This window comes from Zalophus californianus, chromosome 3, assembly GCF_009762305.2.
Source record: "Zalophus californianus isolate mZalCal1 chromosome 3, mZalCal1.pri.v2, whole genome shotgun sequence".
Taxonomy (NCBI): Eukaryota; Metazoa; Chordata; class Mammalia; order Carnivora; family Otariidae; genus Zalophus; species Zalophus californianus.
The window spans coordinates 162,516,936-162,539,424 of NC_045597.1; the positions used below are offsets into that span (position 1 = coordinate 162,516,936).

General features: G+C 36.9%; 1 protein-coding gene across 3 annotated transcripts in view; it reads right to left on the bottom strand.

Moving 5' to 3' along the window:
* Positions 1 to 22,489, bottom strand: part of ICA1L (islet cell autoantigen 1 like) — a 79,182-nt gene that overhangs the window by 25,547 nt on the left and 31,146 nt on the right. For all 3 annotated transcript variants that reach the window (XM_027590693.2, XM_027590691.2, XM_027590692.2), the window contains exons 5-10: positions 22,135 to 22,333; positions 20,073 to 20,198; positions 18,607 to 18,705; positions 17,249 to 17,331; positions 14,979 to 15,022; positions 3,620 to 3,694 (exon numbers count right to left, since the gene is read on the bottom strand). In XM_027590693.2, the coding sequence (XP_027446494.1) occupies positions 3,620 to 3,694; positions 14,979 to 15,022; positions 17,249 to 17,331; positions 18,607 to 18,705; positions 20,073 to 20,198; positions 22,135 to 22,333 (626 nt within the window). The remainder of the gene's footprint in view (positions 1 to 3,619; positions 3,695 to 14,978; positions 15,023 to 17,248; positions 17,332 to 18,606; positions 18,706 to 20,072; positions 20,199 to 22,134; positions 22,334 to 22,489) is intronic.

The following is a 22,489-nucleotide window of genomic DNA, read 5'->3' on the forward strand; positions in this document are numbered from 1 at the left end:
ATGGCTTCCCAGGGGAATTCTATCAGACATTTCAAGAAGAATTAATACCTATTCTCCTGAAACTGTTCCAAAAAATAGAAATGGAAGGGAAACTTCCAAACTCATTTTATGAGGCCAGCATTACCTTGATCCCAAAACCAGACAAAGACCACATCAAAAAAGAGAATTACAGACCAATATCCTTGATGAACATGGATGCAAAAATTCTCACCAAAATACTAGCCAATAGGATCCAACAGTACATTAAAAGGATTATTCACCACGACCAAGTGGGATTTATTCCTGGGCTGCAAGGCTGGTTCAACATCCGCAAATCAATCAACGTGATACAATACATTAACAAAAGAAAGAACAAGAATCATATGATCCTCTCAATAGATGCAGAAAAAGCATTTGACAAAGTACAACATCCTTTCTTGATCAAAACTCTTCAGAGTATAGGGATAGAGGGTACATACCTCAATATCATAAAAGCCATCTACGAAAAACCTACAGCGAATATCATTCTCAATGGGGAAAGGCTGAGAGCTTTTCCCCTAAGGTCAGGAACGCGGCAGGGATGTCCACTCTCACCACTGCTATTCAACATAGTATTAGAAGTCCTAGCCACAGCAATCAGACAACAAAAAGAAATCAAAGGCATCCAAATCGGCAAAGAGGAAGTCAAACTCTCACTCTTTGCAGATGATATGATACTGTATGTGGAAAACCCAAAAGACTCCACCCCAAAACTGCTAGAACTCATACAGGAATTCAGTAAAGTAGCAGGATATAAAATCAATGCACAGAAATCAGTGGCATTCCTATACACCAACAACAAGACAGAAGAGAGACAAATCAAGGAGTCTATCCCATTTACAATTGCACCCAAAACCATTAGATACCTAGGAATAAATCTAACCAAAGAGGCAAAGGATCTGTACTCAGAAAACTATAAAATACTCAGGAAAGAAATTGAAGAAGACACAAAGAAATGGAAAAACGTTCCATGCTCATGGATTGGGAGAATCAACATTGTGAAGATGTCAATGCTACCTAGAGCAATCTACACATTCAATGCAATCCCCATCAAAATACCATCCACTTTTTTCAAAGAAATGGAACAAATAATCCTAAAATTTGTATGGAACCAGAAGAGACCCAGAATAGCCAGAGGAATACTGAAAAAGAAAAGCAAAGCTGGTGGCATCACAATTCCGGACTTCCAGCTCTATTACAAAGCTGTCATCATCAAGACAGTATGGTACTGGCACAAAAACAGACACATAGATCAATGGAACAGAACTGAGAGCCCAGAAATGGACCCTCAACTCTATGGTCAACTTATTTTTGACAAAGCAGGAAAGAATGTCCAATGGCAAAAAGACAGTCTCTTCAACAAATGGTGTTGGGAAAATTGGACAGCCACATGCAGAAGAATGAAACTGGACCATTTCCTTACACCACACACAAAAATAGACTCCAAATGGTTGAAAGACTTAAACGTGAGACAGGAGTCCATCCAAATCCTAAAGGAGAACACAGGTAGCAACCTTTTCGACCTTAGCCGCAGCAACTTCTTCCTAGAAACATCGCCAAAGGCACGGGAAGCCAGGGCAAAAATGAACTATTGGGATTTCATCAAGATAAAAAGCTTCTGCACAGCAAAAGAAACAGTCCACAAAACCAAAAGACAACCGACAGAATGGGAGAAAATATTTGCAAATGACGTATCAGATAAAGGGCTAGTATCCAAAATCTATAAAGAACTTATCAAACTCAACACTCAAAGAACAAATAATCCAATCAAGAAATGGGCAGAAGACATGAACAGACATTTCTCCAAAGAAGACATCCAAATGGCCAACAGGCACATGAAAAAGTGCTCAACATCGCTTGGCATCAGGGAAATCCAAATCAAAACCTCAATGAGATACCACCTCACACCCGTCAGAATGGCTAAAATTAACAAGTCAGGGAACGACAGATGTTGGCGGGGATGTGGAGAAAGGGGAACCCTCCTACACTGTTGGTGGGAATGCAAGCTGGTGCAACCCCTCTGGAAAACAGTATGGAGGTTCCTCAAACAGTTGAAATTAGAGCTACCGTTCGATCCAGCAATTGCACTACTGGGTATTTACCACAAAGATACAAATGTAGGGACCCGAAGGGGTACATGTACCCCAATGTTTATAGCAGCAATGTCCACCATAGCCAAACTGTGGAAAGAGCCAAGATGCCCATCGACAGATGAATGGATAAAGAAGATGTGGTATATATACACAATGGAATATTATGCAGCCATCAAAAGGAATGAGATCTTGCCATTTGCAACGACGTGGATGGAACTGGAGGGTGTTATGCTGAGTGAAATAAGTCAATCAGAGAAAGACATGTATCACATGACCTCACTGATATGAGGAATTCTTAATCTCAGGAAAGAAACTGAGTGTTACTGGAGTGGTTGGGGGTGGGAGGGATGGGGTGGCTGGGTGATAGATATTGGGGAGGGTATGTGCTACGGTGAGCGCTGTGAATTGTGCAAGACTGTTGAATCACAGATCTGTACTTCTGAAACAAATAATGCAACATATTTTAAGAAAAAAGAAAAAGAAGAAGATAACAGGAGAGGAAGAAAAGGGGAGTATGTCAGAGGGGGAGACGAACCATGAGAGATGATGGACTCTGAAAAACAAACTGAGGGTTCTAGAGGGGAGGGGGGTAGGGGGATGGGTTAGCCTGGTGATGGGTATTGAGGAGGGCACGTTCTGCATGGAGCACTGGGTGTTATGAACAAACAATGAATCATGGAACACTGCACCAAAAACTAATGATGTAATATATGGTGATTAACATAACAATAAAAAATTAAAAAAAAAAAAAACCACATGGCACTGGCGCATGCATGCATCAATGAAATATAAAGAAAGTCCAGAAACAGACCCAAGTACATATAGAAACCTCATATATGATTGGAAGTTATCTCAAATTCCTATGGCAAAGATAGCATTTAAAAAAATGATAATAAAAGGATGCCCACTCGCAAAATGATAACATTTAAGCCACTGCTAGTACCATATGGCTAAATAAACTCCAAGTGAATTGGAGATCTAAATGTAAAAAATAAAAGTATACAAATACTAGAAAACAGCATAAATGAACTCTTCTAACCTGGGTTTTGCATATGACAAAAATCAAGATCCAATAAAAGAAAAGATTAATAAATTTACTACATAAAATTAGTTTTAAAATTTACATGCAAGAAACAACTACATGAAAAGTCAAAAGACAAGTGACAAAGTGGGAGGAAATATTTGCAACATAAGTGATTGGGAAAGATATTCAAAATAGTATTTACTGAGTGTCTACAACTGCTGGATGGTGGAGGTACACCAGACGGAGACAGACACTGTCCCACCAGTCCTCACAGTTACACAGATACATTTGGACAAGGGCCCAAACATATAAAACAAATAATGACTTCATTTCCATTGTGATGTGCTACAAAATAGAAATAAAGGGTCGTATTCCTGTGTAGAGACCTATACAGGTTTTAATGTTAAGAAAATAATTATTAAATTAAAACTAAAGAATTTTAAATAATAAATTATCCATATATAATGAAATTATAATTTCTTACCATTTTCAGAATTAGAAAACTGAGGTGCTCCAAATTCTCTTATTTGAAAATGTTTTTCCTTGTGATCTTCGGCTGCTGAAACAAAAGCACATAAATGATAAGCTGGATAAGGAGAAATCTAGCATGCTTATTTACTGTAATATTTTATAATAATTCGGCCTAGGGGCGCCTGGGTGGCTCAGTCATTATGCATCTGCCTTTGGCTTGGGTCATGATCCCAGGGTCCTGGGGTCAAGCCCTGTGTCAGGCTCCCTGCTCGGCGGGAAGCCTGCTTCTCCCTCTCCCACTCCCCCTGCTTGTGGTTCCCTCTCTCATTGTGTCTCTCTCTGTCAAATAAATAAATAAAATCTTAAATAAATAAATAAAAATCACTCTTTCATATTAAAAATAATAATTCGGCCTAAGTGTGCAATTGACCAAATCAATTTATAATACATATAAAATGGAGATGTAAAAATGTAAAGAATTACTTTAAAAAAATCACATTTGTGTGTATGTGTATATACATGTGTATTTGTGTGCATAGGCGGTCCCCTACTTATACTGGTTTGACTTACAATTTTTTGACTTTATAATGACACAAAAGAGATACACATTCACTAGAAACTGTACTTCAGATTTTGAATTTGATATTTTCCCAGGCTAGTGAGAATACAATACTCTCTTGTGATGCTGGGCAGCAGCAACAAGCCACAGCTCCCAGTCAGCCATGTGCTCAAAGGATAAACAACTAATACACCTACAACCTGCCGTACCCATAAAAACATTGTTTTCAGTTTCAGCATTCAATAAATTACATGAGATATTCAATACTTAATTATAAAATAGGCTTTGTGTTAGATCATTTTGCCCACCTGCAGGCCAATGTAAGTGTCTGAGCACGTTTAACAGAGGCCAAGATAAGCTATGATGTTCTTATGTTAGATATAGTAAATGCATCTCGACTTATGATTATTTGCTTTTTTTTTTGGTATAGAAAGAAAATACCTTTTGTATTTTTTTGATTAAAAATTTTTTTTTATTTTAATTCCAGTATAGTTAACATACAGGTGTTGTATTAGTTTCAGGTGTTCAACTTAATGATATTTTCAATTTACAATGGGTTTATCAGGACGTAACCCCATCTAAAGTTGAGAAAGATCTGTAATACAATATATATAATTTATATATATGTGTGTGTGTGTGTGTGTTTGTGTGTATACACACACAAATAACTTTATAATACCCATAGGTATTCAGGTCCTTTGTTACATCTATGCCCCCTTGAAAATTAAAAGTTTTCACATTCCATGTAAATTGGTACAGCTACTATGGAAAACAGTATGGAGGTTCCCCCCAAAATTAAAAATAGAACCACCAAATGATCCAGCAATACCGCTTCTGGGTATTTTATCTGAAAAAACAAAAAAACCCACACAAACAAAAAAACCAAAAACCACTACCTCGAAAAGATATATGCACCCCCATGTTCACTGTGGTATTATTTACAATAACCAAGACATGGAAACAACCTAAGTGTCCATCAATGGATAAATGGGTAAAGAAAATGTATATACATACACACACAATGGAATATTAATCAGCCATTAAAAAAATGAAATCTTGCCATTTTTAACAACATGGACCTTATAGATATTATGCCATGTGAAATAAGACAGAGAAAGACAAATACTGTATGATCTTGCTTATATGTAGAATTTAAAAAACAAAAAGACAAACAAAAACCAAGCTCACAGACAGACCAGATTTGGTGGTTGCCAAAGGCTGGGGATGGGGGGGGGGTGGGAAAAATAGGTAAAAGGGGTCAAAAGGTATAAACTTCTGGTTATAAAATGAATAACAGGTATGTAATACAGCATGGTGACTAGTTAATAATACTGTATTGCATATTTGAAAGTTGCTGAATAAGTAAATCTTAAAAGTTCTCATCACAAGAAAACAATTTTCTGTGTATGGTGATGGGTATTAACTAGACTTATTGTGGGGATCTTTCCACATTGATATTTGATACAAATATCAAATCATTATGTTGCAAATCTGAAACTAGTATGTCATTTATACCTCAATTAAAAAAAAGTTTTCACATTCAGAAGCCTATCCCTTCCCTGGTGGACTTGTGTCTAATTCTGTATTCTCTGAAAGTCCATTTTATGTTTTATTCTGCTTGATCTCCGTGTCTCTGCACAATAGATACTTATTTTATGTGCATAGTTGTAAGCAGCTTCTCTGCATTCCTCATCTCCACCAAAGTGAGAGTAATTTCATGTGAAGGGAAAGATCAAACATAAGTGCTAAAAGACAGCATACTCCCAAAGCTCCCCAGGCAAAAAAAAATTGTTTAAAAAAAATATCTCCAAGTTTGGGGTGTATACTGAGACAAATTATGCCCTATCATTAATTTGGGATCCAGTTGCCCACATAATTCACCTGTACCTCATTTACAACCCAGTATAAACACACAGACCAGAAAAAAAAAAAGCAAAGAAAAACAAAAACAAAAAGCCCGAGATTTTGACATCTTTAACTATTATCAAGGATACTTTATAAAGAGATAATGAAATGTAAATGTCTCCTATGTAAAACATGAATCGTGTTGCTGTATAGTGAGCTTAGAGGGTGTAATACATCTAAAGACAAGGTAGTAATATCTCTACTACACTCTTCTTAAAATTTGATGCTCAATTTGGGATACTACAAAAGAAAATGGAAAAAGTTAAGTCAGCTAAAGCAATCAAAAGAAAACCAAAATTGAAAGGTATAAGGAATTCAGTGTTATTTAGCTTTAAGATAAAGAAGCAAAGGATAAATTAAGTTCAAATAGTATAAAGATGGTTTAAAACTACAAAGGATAAAAAAACAGACTATCAGTAAAGATTTCAGTTGAACTTTGGAAAAATCTGAGTATGGGAAAGAGATTCTGGAGGTGGCTAGAAAAGGAACTAAAGAGGAGAATAAGAGTTTGAGGGCAGGGAAGGAATGGGTGACAGACAGTCACACGCCATGGAAATTTTGGTAAGCTACAGAAACAGAGTTTGGGGAATGGAGAGGTACTAAAGGATCTTTAAGGAGATGTTGCTGTATAAGACACAGGTTAATCTCCCTCCTCTCTCTTCCCCAGAAACTTTTAATAATGATCTGCTTTACTCCACATTGCTTTTGGTACTTACGTGGGGTTTGGTTTTCTTTCTTTATTTTAAGATTTATTTATTTCTTTAAAAGAGAGAGAGCGTATGAGTGTGTGGGGAGGGGCAGAGGGAGAGAAGCAGACTCTGCTAAGCACGGAGCCTAACATAGGGCTCAATCCCATGGCCCCGAGAACACGACCTAAGGCAAAATTAAGAGTCAGACACCTAACCAAATTGAGAGAAACCAATAAATAATAAAGACACCCGACCAAGGACTTCAAATATGTGTATTTTTAGTATAGATATGAGACAAAAGGTGAGAAAGAACAAAATACTATAAAAACCAACGAGGCACAGACTTGTAAAAGAAACAAATAGGACTCTTAGAAATAAAAAGTAAGCTTGCTGGGGAGGTGGGAAACTCATATAGATTAAACAGATTAAATGCAAGAAGAGAAAATCAGTGAAAAACAGACCTGAAGAATTTACCTAGACCTGAAGAACAGAAGGAAAGGAGATGGAAAACATGAAAGAGAGGAAGAAAGATATGAAAGATGAATGAAAAGTCCAACATAAGTTTACTGAGGTTCCAGAGGAGGAAATAGAGAAAACAGAGGAGAAGCAATATTTTAAAAGATAATGGTGGAGGTATGCATATTTATCATATAAGAAAAGAAAAGATAATGGTTGAACATTTTCCAGAACTGGTAAAAGACACAGATACAGGAAATACAACTTATACTATGAAAGATGAAAAAACAAAAAAAACCCTGCACATTTAGACACATTGTACTGAAACAGCAAGAACACCAAAAACAAACAGCATATCCTAAAAGCACCCAGAAAGAAAAACCAAATTCACTAAATAATTAGACTAACAGAAGATTTCTCAACAGCCCAGGGAAAGCAGAAAACAATACAATATTCACAAAATGGTGAAAGAAATTACCAACCAACCTAAAATTGTTTACTGAGCAAAACTGTCTTTCAAAAATGAGAAATAACAATTATTTCCAGACAAACATAAGTCAAAGTTCACCACCATGGCATCTTTAGTTACAGAAAAGGAAAATGAGATCACAATGAAGATCTGAAATATATGAATAGTAACAAAGGAAAAATACTGGCAATATATAAATAACATTTCTTCATAAAAAATACTTTTTATTGATTTGTGGGAGATCACAAAAAGAGAAATAAAACATTGAAGAATAATAGTTGGTGAAGTGAGATGGGAGTGACTGGGTTTAGTTTAAGATCTTTGTAATATTTTGGGAATACTGAGATAGTCATAAACCTAGCCTTTATTTCAAGTATGCATTATATGGGCACCTGGGTGGCTCAGTCGGTTAAAGTATGCATGATCAAATTCAAGGGAAATCACCAAAAACAGAAATAAGATGTGTAACCCAAACTAGTACATGGGAAAAAGAAAGGACTAAGAAATCTTTAATAACAAATGAAAAAACCTTAATCAATCCAAAATAAGGCAAAACAGGGGACAAAATAATGGGGTGGAAGAACAAAACAAAGAGAAAACAGAAAATACAAATCCAAATATAAATCATGATGATAAATGTAAATGGACTAAATTCATCAAACAAAGGAATGACAAACTGATATATGGGGCCTTTAAAAAAATTCAGCTTAATTTATAAGAGACACACCCTAAGATATAAGAACATGGGAAAGTTGAAAGTAAAAGTGCAGAAAATGGTATACAAAGCAAATACTAACAAAAATAAAACTACTTAAGCTAAGCTAATGTCATACAAAGGAAACTATAAACCAAGAAGTAGTATTGGGAACAGAAGGGGTCATTATATTGATAACAGATTAATTTGCTAAAGAGATATAAGAATTCTAAACTGGAGCACCTGGGTGGCTCAATCAGTTGAGTGACCAACTCTTGGTTTCAGCTCAGGTCATGATCTCAGGGTTGTGAGTTTGGGCCCTGTGTCAGGCTCTGTGCTCAGCACAGAGTCTTCTTGAGATTCTCTCTCTCTGCCCCTACCCCCCACTTGTGCTCCCTCTCTCTCTCTCTCTAAAATAAATAAATAAGGGGCTCCTGGGTGGCTCAGTCGGTTAGGTGGCTGCCTTCAGCTCAGGTCACGATCTAAGGGTCCTGGGATTAAGCCCCATATTGGGATCCCTGCTCAGCAGGAGCTCTGCTTCTCCTTCTCTCTCTGCTGCTCCTCCTGCTTGTGTTCTCTTGCTTGCATGCTCTCTCTGTCCCTCAAATAAATAAAATCTTTTAAAAAAACAAGTGGATTAAATAAGTAAAATCTTTAAAAAAACATTTAAACTTATATGCAACCATCACTCCAAAATCTTCAAAGTATATGAAGTGAAAAACTACAGGAAGAATGAAAATCCACTTCAATAGCAGAGATTTCAAAACACATTTCTCAATTATTGATACATCAAGTAAATTAAAAATTAGTAAAGATACAAAAGACTTAAAGCAGCACAAATAATTAGCTTGATGTAATACCTATATAGGCTCCTGCATTCAACAGTTAGAAAACACATCAAGCATATGGAATATTTAGAAAATTCGTCCACTTCTTAGTCTATAGAGTGTCCCAATAATTTAAAGAATCAGTATGACAAGGTTACATTCTCTGACCATAATGGTTTAAGTTTAAAAATCAATGACAGATTAATTTCAGTATCTCCTTAATTTGGCAATTTCAGAAACAATTTAAAATCACTCATGGCCATAGATGACAGAAGATATAATGGAAAGTTTAAAACAATTTAAACTAGATTATAATGAAAATACTATATATCAAAGTTTATGGACATCCATACAATGGATTAAGCAATAAAAAGGAAGTACCAACACAAGTTGTGTCATGGATGAAGCTCAGAAGTGTTATATGAAGTGAAAAAAATCAGATACAAGAAGAACACATATTACATGATTCTAGCTATATGAAACGTCCAAAAAAGGATTAGGAGTGAAAATGGGGATTACAGCAAACGGGTGTGAGGGATCTTATTACTGAGGGGACGAAAATGTTCTAAATCTGACTTACAGAGATGGTTGCAATGCTCCATAGTAACTAAAAATTACTGACATATACAACTGAATGAGTTTTATGATAAAGAAAATATACCTCAATAAAGCTTTTAAAAAAAAAAACTTGTGGGAGGGGTGCCTGGGTGGCTCGGTTGGTTAAACGGCTGCCTTTGGCTCAGGTCATGATCTCAAGGTCCTGGGATCGAGCCCCACATCGGGCTCCCTGCTCAGCGGGGAGCCTCCCTCCCCCTCTGCCTGCCACTCCCCCTGCTTGTGCTCTCTCTCTCTCTCTCTCTGTGTCAAATAAAAAAAAAAAAAAAAAAAAAAAGCCTTGTGGGATATAGAAAAAGGGAAATTTTTAGCCTTAAAAAAACTAAAAATTAATGAAACAGAAAGATTCAATAGACAGGTTTAACAAAACCAAAAGCTGATTTGTTGAAAGAATAAATAAACCTTTAGCAAGATTGATTAAGAAAAAAAGAGCGAAGGAACAAATAAATATTTGGAAATAAAAAGTAGACATAACGGGGCACCTGGATAGCTCAGTCGGTTGAGCATCTGACTCTTGATTTTGGCTCAGGTCAGGATCTCAGGGTGGTGAGACTGAGCCCTGCATTAGGCTCCAAGCTCATTGAGTAGTCTTCTTGGGATTCTCCCTCACCCTCTCCCTCTGCCCCTCCTCCCACTTGTGCTCTTTCTCTCTCTCTCTCAAATAGATAAATAAATAAAACCTTAAAAAAAAAAAGTAGACATGGGGCGCCTCAGTCGTTAAGCGTCTGCCTTCGGCTCAGGTCATGGTCCCAGGGTCCTGGGATCGAGCCTCACATCGGGCTCCCTGCTCTGCGGGAAGCCTGCTTCTCTCTCTCCCACTCCCCCTGCTTGTGTTCCTTCTCTCACTTTGTCTCTTTCAAATAAATAAATAAAATCTTTAAAAAAATAAATTTTTAAAAAGTAGACATAATTACTGATACAGCAGTTTTTAAAGATTGAATAATGCTACAAATGAATGGTGAAACTACAACAATATCCATTATATTTCATCTGGGCCTTTTAAAAATATGCTCTCTACTAGAGCATGGGATTATATATGCACAAGAAGCTAACCTTTTGAACATATACTTGAAGCTATGTTAGATATACAAGTCCATGATTATTATGGTTTATCAACATGGTCTGTATCTGTGTGTACATTTAAAAATGCCTCTTGCATTAACAGTACACCTATCGTGTAGTTTATGTAGTTTATAAGTATCTCTAGTGTTAATATCTCTGTAAGGCAGGAGTATATGACTCATATTTCAGATGAGAAAAATGAGAGAGGTAAATGACTTGTTTTTAAAAGCTGGCATTCAAACCCTGATTTTTCTGGCTCCAAAGCTGCACTGATTGAATACATACTGATTGTATACATAATATGTATTTATTAAAAAAATAACATGTATTGAAGTATGAGGAAAAGCTTGAAACTTAATCATACCACCCTGTGAAATAAATGTCTACATTAAAAGCCCTTATCTTAGAGAAAATCAAAATTCCCTAAAGAAAGTAAGTAGACCTTCTAATGAGGTACTGCTAGAAAGCTAACTCATTGCTGAGTATAGCCTCCAGTCCCACCTGACCAGGAAGCCTGGATTGAGACCCTGGGAAGTTACAGAGCATATCCTACCACCCAACCAGAAAGAGAAACAAGTCAGTAGCCCCAGCCGAGTATGAGGCATAACCTCCTGCCTAGCTCACCAGGAAGCCCTCCGTGACCCTGGGGAGCATCACAGTGCAAACTCCAGTCTATAGCCCTGCCTGGCACTGAAGCCACACGGATGGCCATGCTCAATTGCTGAGCACAGCCTGCAGTCTCACCCAAGCAGGGAGCCCCGTCAGGGATCCCACTCAGTTGTAAAACACAGTCTCAAGCCCTGCCCAATCATGCAGTAAAGCACGAGGCCCACTCAGCTAGGAAGTATGGCCGGCGATCTTGCCCGACAGCAGAGCACAGCCACCGTCCCACCTGATTTAGAACCCAGCCTCTGCAGTCCTGCGGGTTGCAAAGCACAGGCTGAGGCCATATCAGACCATGAAGCCCCGCCTGAAAAAAGAGGCTTGGCAGTGGCATCATTTGATCAGACATGACTGTGAAGCCCAGCTAGTGACCCTGCCTGACCTCAGAGCACAGCCCCTTCCCAGGGATCCCAGCCAACAGCACCACTTAAACACAAAATGCAGCCAGTGGCCCTCCCCCAACCTCAGAGAATGAGCAACAGCTTTGTCCAGTCAGATACATCAGCACATTGTAATCATAATTGTCGAAAGTCAAAGAATTTTTAAAGCAGCAAGAGAAAAGTGACTTCTCACGTATGAGGGAGCCCCTATAAGACTGTAAGCAGATTTCTCAGGAGAAACTTTGTAGGCCAGGAGAGAGCAGTATGATATAGTCAAAATACTGAAAGAAAAAACTCAATGAAGAATACTATACCCGGCAAAGCTGTCCTTCAGAAAGAAAAGAGAGAGAAAGCCCTCCCCAAACAAATGAAAGTTGAGAAAGTTCATCACCACCAGACCTCCCTTACAAGGAAGGCTAAAGGGCATTCTACAAGCTGAAATGAAAGGATGTTAAATAACCTCCAAAACTGCACAAATGTGTACAACTCATCAGTAAAGGTAAATATATACTCAAAGTCAGATTCTATAATATTGGAAGAGTGGTGCATAAATCACTTTCAACTCTAGTTTAAAAGTTAAAAAAACAAACATTAAAAATAACTATAACTACAATAATTTGTTACTGGAAACACAATAAAAAAGATGTAAATGATAACATTAATAACCTAAAATCTGAGGGGGAGGAAAGTGTAGAGTTTCCATATGCTATTGAAGTTCTTATCAGCTTAAAATAGGATGTTATAAATATAGATCATGAATGCATACAGAATTACTCAATCATATAAAAGAATGAAATCTTGCCATTCATGACATGATGGACCTAGAAGGTATTACGCTAAGTGAAACAAGTCAGAGAAAGACAAATACCATATGATTCCCCTTATATCTGGACTCTAAAAAAAAAAAAAAAGCAAAACAAAACAAACAACAACAAAAAGAAACACACACAAATATAGAGAACCAATGGTCGCCACAGCAGAGTGGGGTGGAGACAGAGGCAACATACATAACCAGTACAAACTTCCAGTCATAAAATAGATAAATCACGAGAATGGGAAGTACAGCACAGGGAATACAAACAGTAATATTGTAATAACTTTGCAGGATGACAGATGGTGACTACACTTATGGTGAACATTTTGTAATGTCCATAACTGTCAAATCTCTGTGTTCTGTACCTGAAACTAATATAGACTTTTATTTATTTGACAGAGAGAGAGAGAGAACAAGCAGGGACAGTGGCAGGCAGAGAGAGCCCAGGAGAAGCAGGCTCCCCACTGAGCAGGGCTCAATCTCAGGAACCTGGGATCTTGACCTGAGTCAAAGGCAGATGCTTAACTGACTGAGCCATCCAGGCGCCCCCAATACCTGAAACTAATATATGTTAACTATACTTCAATTAAAAAAAAATACTAGGGAAAAAACTCCCTGACGTTGGTGTTGGCAATGATTTTTTGCATTGGACACCAAAAGCAGAAGAAACAAAAGCAAAAATAAAGAAGCCTACATCAAACTAAAAATCCTCTGCACAGCAAAAAAATAACAAAACAATCAACAATCAAAAAACCCAATCACACTGGCCACACACAAACCCAATCATCTATATGATAAGGGGTTCCTATCCAAAATCTGTAAGGAACTCATAACTTACTAGCAAAAACAAAATAACCTGATTAAAAATGGGCAAAGAACCTAGATACACATTTTTCCAACCAAAGAAGACATATACACAACACATACACAACACCACTCATCAGGGAAATAGAAATCTAAACCACAGTGAGCTATCACCTCACACTTGTTAGAATGCTAGTATCAAAAAGACAAGAGATAGCAAATGTGGGATAGGATGTGGAGAAAAGGGAACACTTGTGCCCTGTTGGTGGGAATGTAAATTGGTGTAGCCATTATGGAAAGCAGTATGGAGGTTCCTCAAAAAATTGAAAACAGAACTACCATATGCTCCAGCACTTCCACTTCTGGGTACATATATCCAAAGGAAATAAAATTACTATCTTAAAGAGGTATCTGCATCCCCATGTTCATTGCACTATTATTTACAATGGCCAAGACATGGAAACAACTGAAATGTCCATCACAGATAAATGGATAAAGAAAATGTTATATATATACATATGTAGAATAGAATAGAATTGAATATTATTTACTCATAAAAAAGAAGGAAATCCTACTATTTGCAATAACATGGATGAGTCTGGAGGACATTACACTAAGAAATAAATTAGAGAAAGACAAATACTATATGATCTCACTTAAATGTTACATCTTAAAAAGTCAAACTCAGAAAGAGAAAGTATATTGGTGGTTACTAGGGCCTGGGAGGCAGGAAAAACGGTGAAATTTGGTCAAAGGGTATAAACTTCTAAAGATGTTTAAGTTCTTAAGCTAAAGATGATTAAGTTCTGGGAATCTAATGTATAGCATGGTGACTATAGTTAACAATACTGTATTTTATACTTGACAGTTGCTAAGAGAATAAATTTTAAATGTTCTTGCCGCCAAAAGATACATAGTAACTATGTAAGGTGATGCATGTATTAACTACGTTTATAGTGATAATCATTTAGCAATATGTACATATATCAAATCTTCACACTGTACACCTTAAACTTATAGTGTTGTGTATCAGTTATAACTCAGTAAAGCTGGGGGGAAAAGAAATCTAACTCAAAAGTGTTTATATAGAAGAGATTTATAAATTGACTTAACATGTTTTTTAAATGAATGGATATTAATACAATCTGTTTTAAAAGGTTGTGACGGGGCACCCGGGTGACTCAGTCGTTAAGCGTCTGCCTTTGGCTCAGGTCATGATCCCAGCATCCTGGGATCGAGCCCCACATTGGGCTCTCTGCTCCGCGGGAAGTCTGCTTCTCCCTCTCCCACTCCCCCTGCTTGTGTTCCCTGCTCTCGCTATCTCTCTCTCTGTGTCAAATAAATAAAATCTTTAAAAAAGAAAAAAAGGTTGTGACAAACTGTTTTGACATTTCAAATGTGATCATTTCACATTTTAATGAATTTACCATCTTACCTGGTTCATTTCCCAAGCTCACTTCCTCATCTGACAAAACTAACCTAAAGTAAAACCAAAAAACGCAAAGATTTTGGTTAAAATATACTTGGGACTCATATTCTGCAGTTGTATATGGTTAAAAATATTTTTAACCGAGATGACATATAAAATAGTTGTCTTGTAGATAGATCTAAAATCTGAGACAAATGTCACTTCTTCTCTAGATCTACATAGACTATGAAAATAATCCTTCATCCCTTATTCTTTCAACAACAGTTACTGAGTACCGATGAAGCACCAGGTACTGTGTTCAGTATTATAGGCACCATGCTAAGTACCACATCATAGAGAACATCTGTCACCAAAGTCACGGAGTATGAGGTTTAGTTTTCAAGCACTGAGCATTTGCTCAATAATACTTGGGATCTAAATAGAGGGAATGAAGAATTGCAGAAAAAATGGAGTACTCTATTTTGAACAGCAAAGTGATGTTTGCAAAAGAAGATACATTTGCCTAAAATATTCTCAGTCAATACTAACTTTGGATATTTATATCATCCATGTGCAATAAAAAATTTGACAAAGAAGTTGATTTAGGCATTATTCCTGGGGTGTAACCTCGCAATTCTAGTATTAGAGGCTGTTTTTAATAAATCTTTAAAGATACATAAAAAGCAATACAGGTAATCCCCTGCTTTTCAAAAGCTTGCATTATGCTTCTACAGAAGACCTACATTCGTACCCACCTTTGCTGACTGAAAGAAGCCCAAAGGGGATTTTCACTTTTACAAAAAAGGCAAAAAGCAAAAACAGCATTAAGTGTTTGTTTAGAGGCAGTGTGCACACTGAGCAGTGACAGCGGAACCACCAAGCTCCTTCCCTGGGAACGACACTCGGCATCTCCGCGCTAAGCCACTACATCTCTGAACTGTGTCTGTGCACATCTGTGCTTTATCTCCATTTATTTTGTGCATATGTTAGCAAGATGTGTGCTAGGGTGTCAGGAAAACCTAACAGAGGTCATTTTTTGGGTCTAGGAATACTCAAAAAATTTTTCACAAAAATTAATGGTAATTGCTTCTTTGCCTTATACTGTACCGGCTTATGAAATATTTCATTGGGACCCCTCACTTTCAGATAGCAGGGGAAACCTATACAGTATTTATTTGCAAAAAACACAAAAATAAACCTACAGAGCAAATAGATACTAATAACTTGGAATGAAATTTCCAATGACAGCATATATACATGGCTTTTTAAACAACTTAGATGGAGGAGAAAGTAAAGTGCTTTGGACTCTTGTTGGTTAACTCAAAAGGTAGTTCTCATAATGCTGAAGATGCATGAGAGGATTTTAAATAAAACTTACATGAAATGTGATAATGGAAAATATTTACTAAATGAATATATTTCATGTAACATAGGATTGTAAATGTCAATGTATAAGTTTCATTTATAACTACACATTTGATTAATCTACATCTAAATTGTTTATATATTCAAATTAGCCAAAATATTTGTTTGGATTTCCCCAGAGAGAAAAGAGGGACATGCTTATATCCTGAATCACCTTCCACTCAGCAATATATGGTTTGTCACAGTTCAAGTCTTATTTCTGGGTTTGTTACTACACTCAGTGCAATCTAGTTAAAATGAGAAGTGGCAGCTCTGAAAGGAAAACAAAGGTACGATATAATAAAATGGAAAGAGGCAACATAAAGGATGTGCATAGCAAGAACCCCCATTTTCATGTAACCAGCCCCAGTCCCATTTGTGTTGCTCTAGAGACAGATTTTCAATAGCTTCTGTTTCATAGCTGCTGGCACTTGTCCCTTTCTCTTTCAAGCTGGCTCTTCTGGGATTCACTAGGTAGAGGCTCTTACTACAAAGCTCACTCTCCCAAACTATAGAATTTGGAGTTATCACTCCAATCTGTTCTGTACGCTTATCATCAACTTTGCCTGCTATGTTTAAAATAGGGGGAAAAATAAGGCTTCAAAACAAATGTTTACTATTAACTGGAAAAATGGGGCACCTGGCTGGCTCAGTCGGTAGAGCACCTGATTCTTGATCTCGTGAGTTCAAGCCCCATGTTGGGCACAGAGCTCACTTAAAAAAAAAAAAAACCCTTAAAAATACTAATTGGAAAAATGACATAGAAATAAATATTCAGGAAGTCAGAAAAGAAACAACTCTTTTCAAATATATTCTGTATCAGTATCCACAGTTTCCAAATATATCATATATCATGTATCATTATCCATAACACCATACTTCTGCCTGCTTACTTATTGAGGTTTTCAGTGAGAGAATTGTTTTCTATTTGTTCTTTGTGGTCTTCAGTAAGCTTGCTTGGAGTGTCTTGTAGTTGCTAAGGACAAGAAATTCAATGTTAAGTAGATGGAATCTGTTTCTCTCTTTGTGCAAACAAAATGAGAATAAAAATTTTAGAGAATAAAAATTTTAAAGAACAAAATAGGGATAATTATGAAGGAGACTAGAGAGTGAGAGATATGGGAAATATATGCTAATGTAATTTGAACTAAGCCCTGTGTCCCTGTTTATCCTGGTGCCTATGGCAGCCATACAGCCTGTGACATGGCCTAGCCACAGGGTTTATAAGTCTGTCATATGCCAAGGAAGACACACTGTGTTTCTGGCTTTGACTGCAATGCTCTAAACATGGCTAAAGATTTTCAACTTCATCTGAACAGAAATTAGATATTAAATTTGCCTAAAAACACAGTATGCTATCCAGTAAAACACTGATATAGAAAAAAATAGAAAACCAAAACATACACACAACAAAAAACATAAAGACTAATACAAGGGTATCTATTAGACTGGAAGATGCTATGTCAGAACATGACCTAAAAATCAATACCAAGCCCCAGGAATACACAGGTGCAAGATATGAATCTATCACAGATTAACACATCTAGTTTGAGTAATCTCAACAATAACATTTTCAAGCTCTATTTAAAACAAGGCAGAATGGTAAGTTCAAAGGCACTGAAACCTAGCCTACCTGAATTAAAGAAATGATTACCATGGTGTGACTCTGCTAGATAAGCCATATGCAAAGAAGATTGACAGGAAGATATGCAAATGTTAAAAACCTGAGAGTACCTTTTACATGTAGGCATTACAGAAAGAGCTGATCTAATATAATACAGTAGTCTCTTAAGCTGGAATCACCCATAATTTTTGCACCATGAATCACATCTACAACAGGAGTATAAAAGTAAAGCTAGGAAATTTTTCTTTAACTTCTAAAACTGTCAGGTAGGTACTCTGGTTGTTTTTGAAAACCAATGACCATTTTCCATTGCTTATTCCTCCGAAGTTTTTCTTTTCCATAACTTTTTATCTCGTTTGCATTTTAATTTTCTTTTCTCTTGCTCGCTCTTTTAATCCCCGCCAACCCCCACCCAATATCTTGAGCCCACCAGCAGTATTCTCATATTTGTTTAGTGTTGCTGGTAGCACTTGGAATCAGGGAAGTACAGAAAAATGACTGGTAGAAGGAGTGTAGAAAAATGTTTCCCAATATTTTGTAAATTCAAAGTTAGGCTTAGCACAAAATAGTTTCAATATCCAAATGAAGTATAATATATCTAACAAAAGAGCATGGAAAGAAATGTACCTTGAGAGCTACAAAATCATATGGATGGAAACCAGTACAGGCCCCATGGATCTGGGACATCAATCGGGCTGTTTTCTCCCAGAATCCAAGCAGTGTCCTCTGCAGAAAAGGAAAGGTTGTCACTACAGTTATGATTTTTTTCCCTGCTATTTTTCCTCACTAGTGTAGGTAGATGAATGGTTGCTGAATAATAAGCACTAGGAAGTAAAATCAATTTCCAAGTTTGAGGAACCAGAAAGCAATGTAAATAGTAATTCTGCATAAGAACTGGCATCTCTCAGCATATATATGTGCCTATCTGTATACAGCACTGGAATGTACACTGGAGTCAGCCAGAGAGTAATGCTAGTAGATTAGAACACCTTCTGAAGAGTCCAAAAGAGAAATGTTAAAAGCATAAAAATACCATATTTGTATTAGGGGTATAGTGTAAATCTTTATGTTGGTAAGTATAAACCTTTATTAATTGGGAAAAATAGTATGTACCACTAAATTTAGTCTTTCATTTAGGGCACAAGAAAGACCAAAAAAAAAAAAAATGTGTTCTCAAGCCAACTCAAGTAATTGAACACTTTCCTTGGTGCTTCAAAGTTCGTATTCAAAGTGGGCTGAGTGGAGAGAATAAAGGAGAACTGAACTAATAGCTATTGTGTTTCAGGTGTATGCTGCATGGATTTGCAGATACTTTTATTTTTAAGTGCATCCTTTCTTGACTCCTGAATTCCACAGTACTGAACCAAAAGAGGTAGATTTCCTACAAGGCCCAGTGAATGTCCATTCCCTTTAGTTTATTATTCTTATCTTATGTAAATACAGTTGATTCTATTTTGCCATTCATGAACACATGTTAAGATTAGTCACTGCTACTAATTAACATCTGCTTTACTCACTGCATGCTGTTTATGTGTGACTTGGGGTAGTAGAAGCACAGATGAGACTGCTGAGGTTAAAGTGGTGGGAGACGGTGACTTGGCAGAATGAAAACATGGGACCCAGCATGAGAAAACTTGGGTTTTTAGCCCAACATTGTCATTTACTTTAATTCTCCTAGGTTTCATTTCCCTCAGCTACAAAATGACAGAAACATTTTAAACTATTGGGCCACAGCATCTTTGCTTCAAATGAAACTGTGTGTAGAAGTTCAAAGTGGAGTAGTTCTGGGTGAACCAGGGTTAATGAGCTGTGAATTCTGCCTCAACACCCCCCACTCAAACCTAGATGGCCCCAAAGTCTCCCTCTCCTAGGACACCAAGGGGAATAACATGAAGATACAGGAGTTGGCAATCCCGAAGGTCTTTTTCAGTCTAGAATTCTATGATTCTCTGTCATAACCTCAGTAAGTCAATTTTCAAAGTCAAAGGAATCTGATTAATCATGCAATTTTTTATACCCTTTAGACAGCTTTTAAAAAGGAATCTCACCACTCATCTTTACTGCAAGGACATGCTGACCATGGAGGTGGGTACCTGGTAGGTAGTGAGGGAGTGAGATAACATATTGCAGCGACTAGCTCCAAGTAAATCCACTTTCTGACAAACGTCCATCTTTAACTTGTCAAAAGAAGCTTTGCTATTTCTCACTTGGATCTGTACCTGCAACCACAATAATATTTATTATTATTACTGATAATACAGACATTACCATACAGGCCCATGATACATACTTTCAGACAAATGAAATTGTAAAAAAAGAAGACTAATTCTCTTTCCTTGTATTATTATTTCATGATTAATGGTAAAGATTTTGGCTATTTTTAGTAATTGTAGGAGATTCTTTCCAGCAGGTATCTTTATGCTGAGAAAGTATGCAGTGATAAATGGAAAGTATATAGTTAAGAAGAAAAAACCTCACAGATTCCAAATAAAAAGAAATATCCAAAACTATTGATGGATAATACTTAGCTAATAGAAGAATGAATGGAAAGGGGACATAATTAAAGTGTTGAGAAGCAGTAATAATAATTCTGAATCATGGAGATACATTAATAAATTTAAATATAGGTCTATCATATTTCCTATACTTAAGGTAAGTCATATGTCACCAAGTGGCATGAATATTCAACTTTTAAATATACTTATTCAGTCATTCAACAAGTATTTATAAGGTATCTATTATGTGCCAGGCACCGGGATATTGTGGTGAACAAAACAATGTTCTTTCTCACCATCCCTGAGTGGGGAGGCACAGGAAAAAACAGTAGTAAATAAATACATAAGATAATCTCAAGTTGCAAAGATAACATGTAAGTGAAAAGAAATGACTACTTTTGGTAAGATGATCAGGGAAGCCTTTGGTAAGCTCATGCAAGATGTTTGAACTGGGACAGAAAGATGATAAGCGAGCCATGCCAGGATCATTCCAGGCTCAGAGAAAAGCAAGGACAAAAGTCCTGGGTGTGGTAGGTGGGTGAGGAGCTTAATATGTTTGCAGAGCAATATGGAATAGGCTAGAACATATTCCTTCCTGGGGCACGGAAAGGGCTAGAGTATAGGAAGTGCAAGATGTGGCTGCACAGGGACCAGGAACCAGACTGTGCAGGGCTATCTGGGTCCAGGTAAGTTTAGAATCCATTCTTTTTTTTATTAAAATTTAGGTGAAATTCAGATAATATAAACTTAACCATTTAAAAAATATAAAATTCAGTGACGTTAATGTATTCACAATGTTGTCTGAAAACTCCCTTGGATTGTATTCTAATTGTCATGGACTATAAAGGGGAAAGAATAACAGGTTTCTGTGGCCTATACGGCTGGTAGAGAGGCTCCATCAATAATATGATTTAGGGATGCCTGAGTGGTTCAGTCGTTAAGCGTCTGCCTTCGGCTCAGGTCATGATCCCAGGGTCCTGGGATCGAGCCCCGCATCGGGCTCCCTGCTCCGCGGGAAGCCTGCTTCTCCCTCTCTCACTCCCCCTGCTTGTGTTCCTCTCTCGCTGTCAGATAAATAAATAAAATCTTTAAAAAATAATAATAATAAATATGATTTGTATTATATGTACTCTAAAATATTTATGAAGTGAAGGAGTGAATTTTATTATTCATATATGGTAAATTTAGGGGATACAATTCATAAGTAGTTTGTTTAGCAAAAACGTAAGTCCATACATACTTTAAAGGTCTGTGGTCAAAGTATGTATTGTAGCAGAAGAAGAATCTGATAATCTTCACTTTTTCTTATAATAATCGAGTTACCTGAATTTTTACTTAAATTATTTTTTCCTCATTAATAAACTATTTCCCCCTCCTGCAAACAAATCCCAAAGTCCAGGGAAGCAACATTTAAAGGGTAGTGACAGCTACTGTGAGAGGGATTAAAAAAAAAATTAATAGAAAAGGTTGATGGGTGGGGATGTCACTCAAAGAATTAAAAAAAAAAGTGTAATAACCTTTTGTACTTCAAAGATCTCCAAGCAACCAAGAATTTATAATGTGTTTCAAAAATAGCCTGATAATTTATGATCTTGATTCAATTATTCTGTGTAAGTTCAATAAGTTTATCAAGTAAAGGAAAGGGAAGGCATTTTCATACTTTTCTGAACTTTTCCATTTGTTTTAGGGTGTCTGGGTCCAGTTCTTGGGACACATCCTTCATCCACAGCAGGGCTCCTCTGTATTCTGTGCGCGCTTGTTCCATACGATTGATTGTCATCAAGGTATCAGATACCGCCCTTTGACTGAATGTTTCTACTTCTTGCTTAAGACGAGACAGAGGAGTAAACAGGGCCAATCTAATGGCAGAGAGGTAAAAACCAGAGGGATGTACATCCCATAAACAAAACAAAGTAAAAACAAAGGTTTAAAACCAAAGAGCATATCTGCTGTCAAGATGAGTCTAGGGGCGCCTGGGTGGCTCGGTCGTTAAGCATCTGCCTTCGACTCAGGTC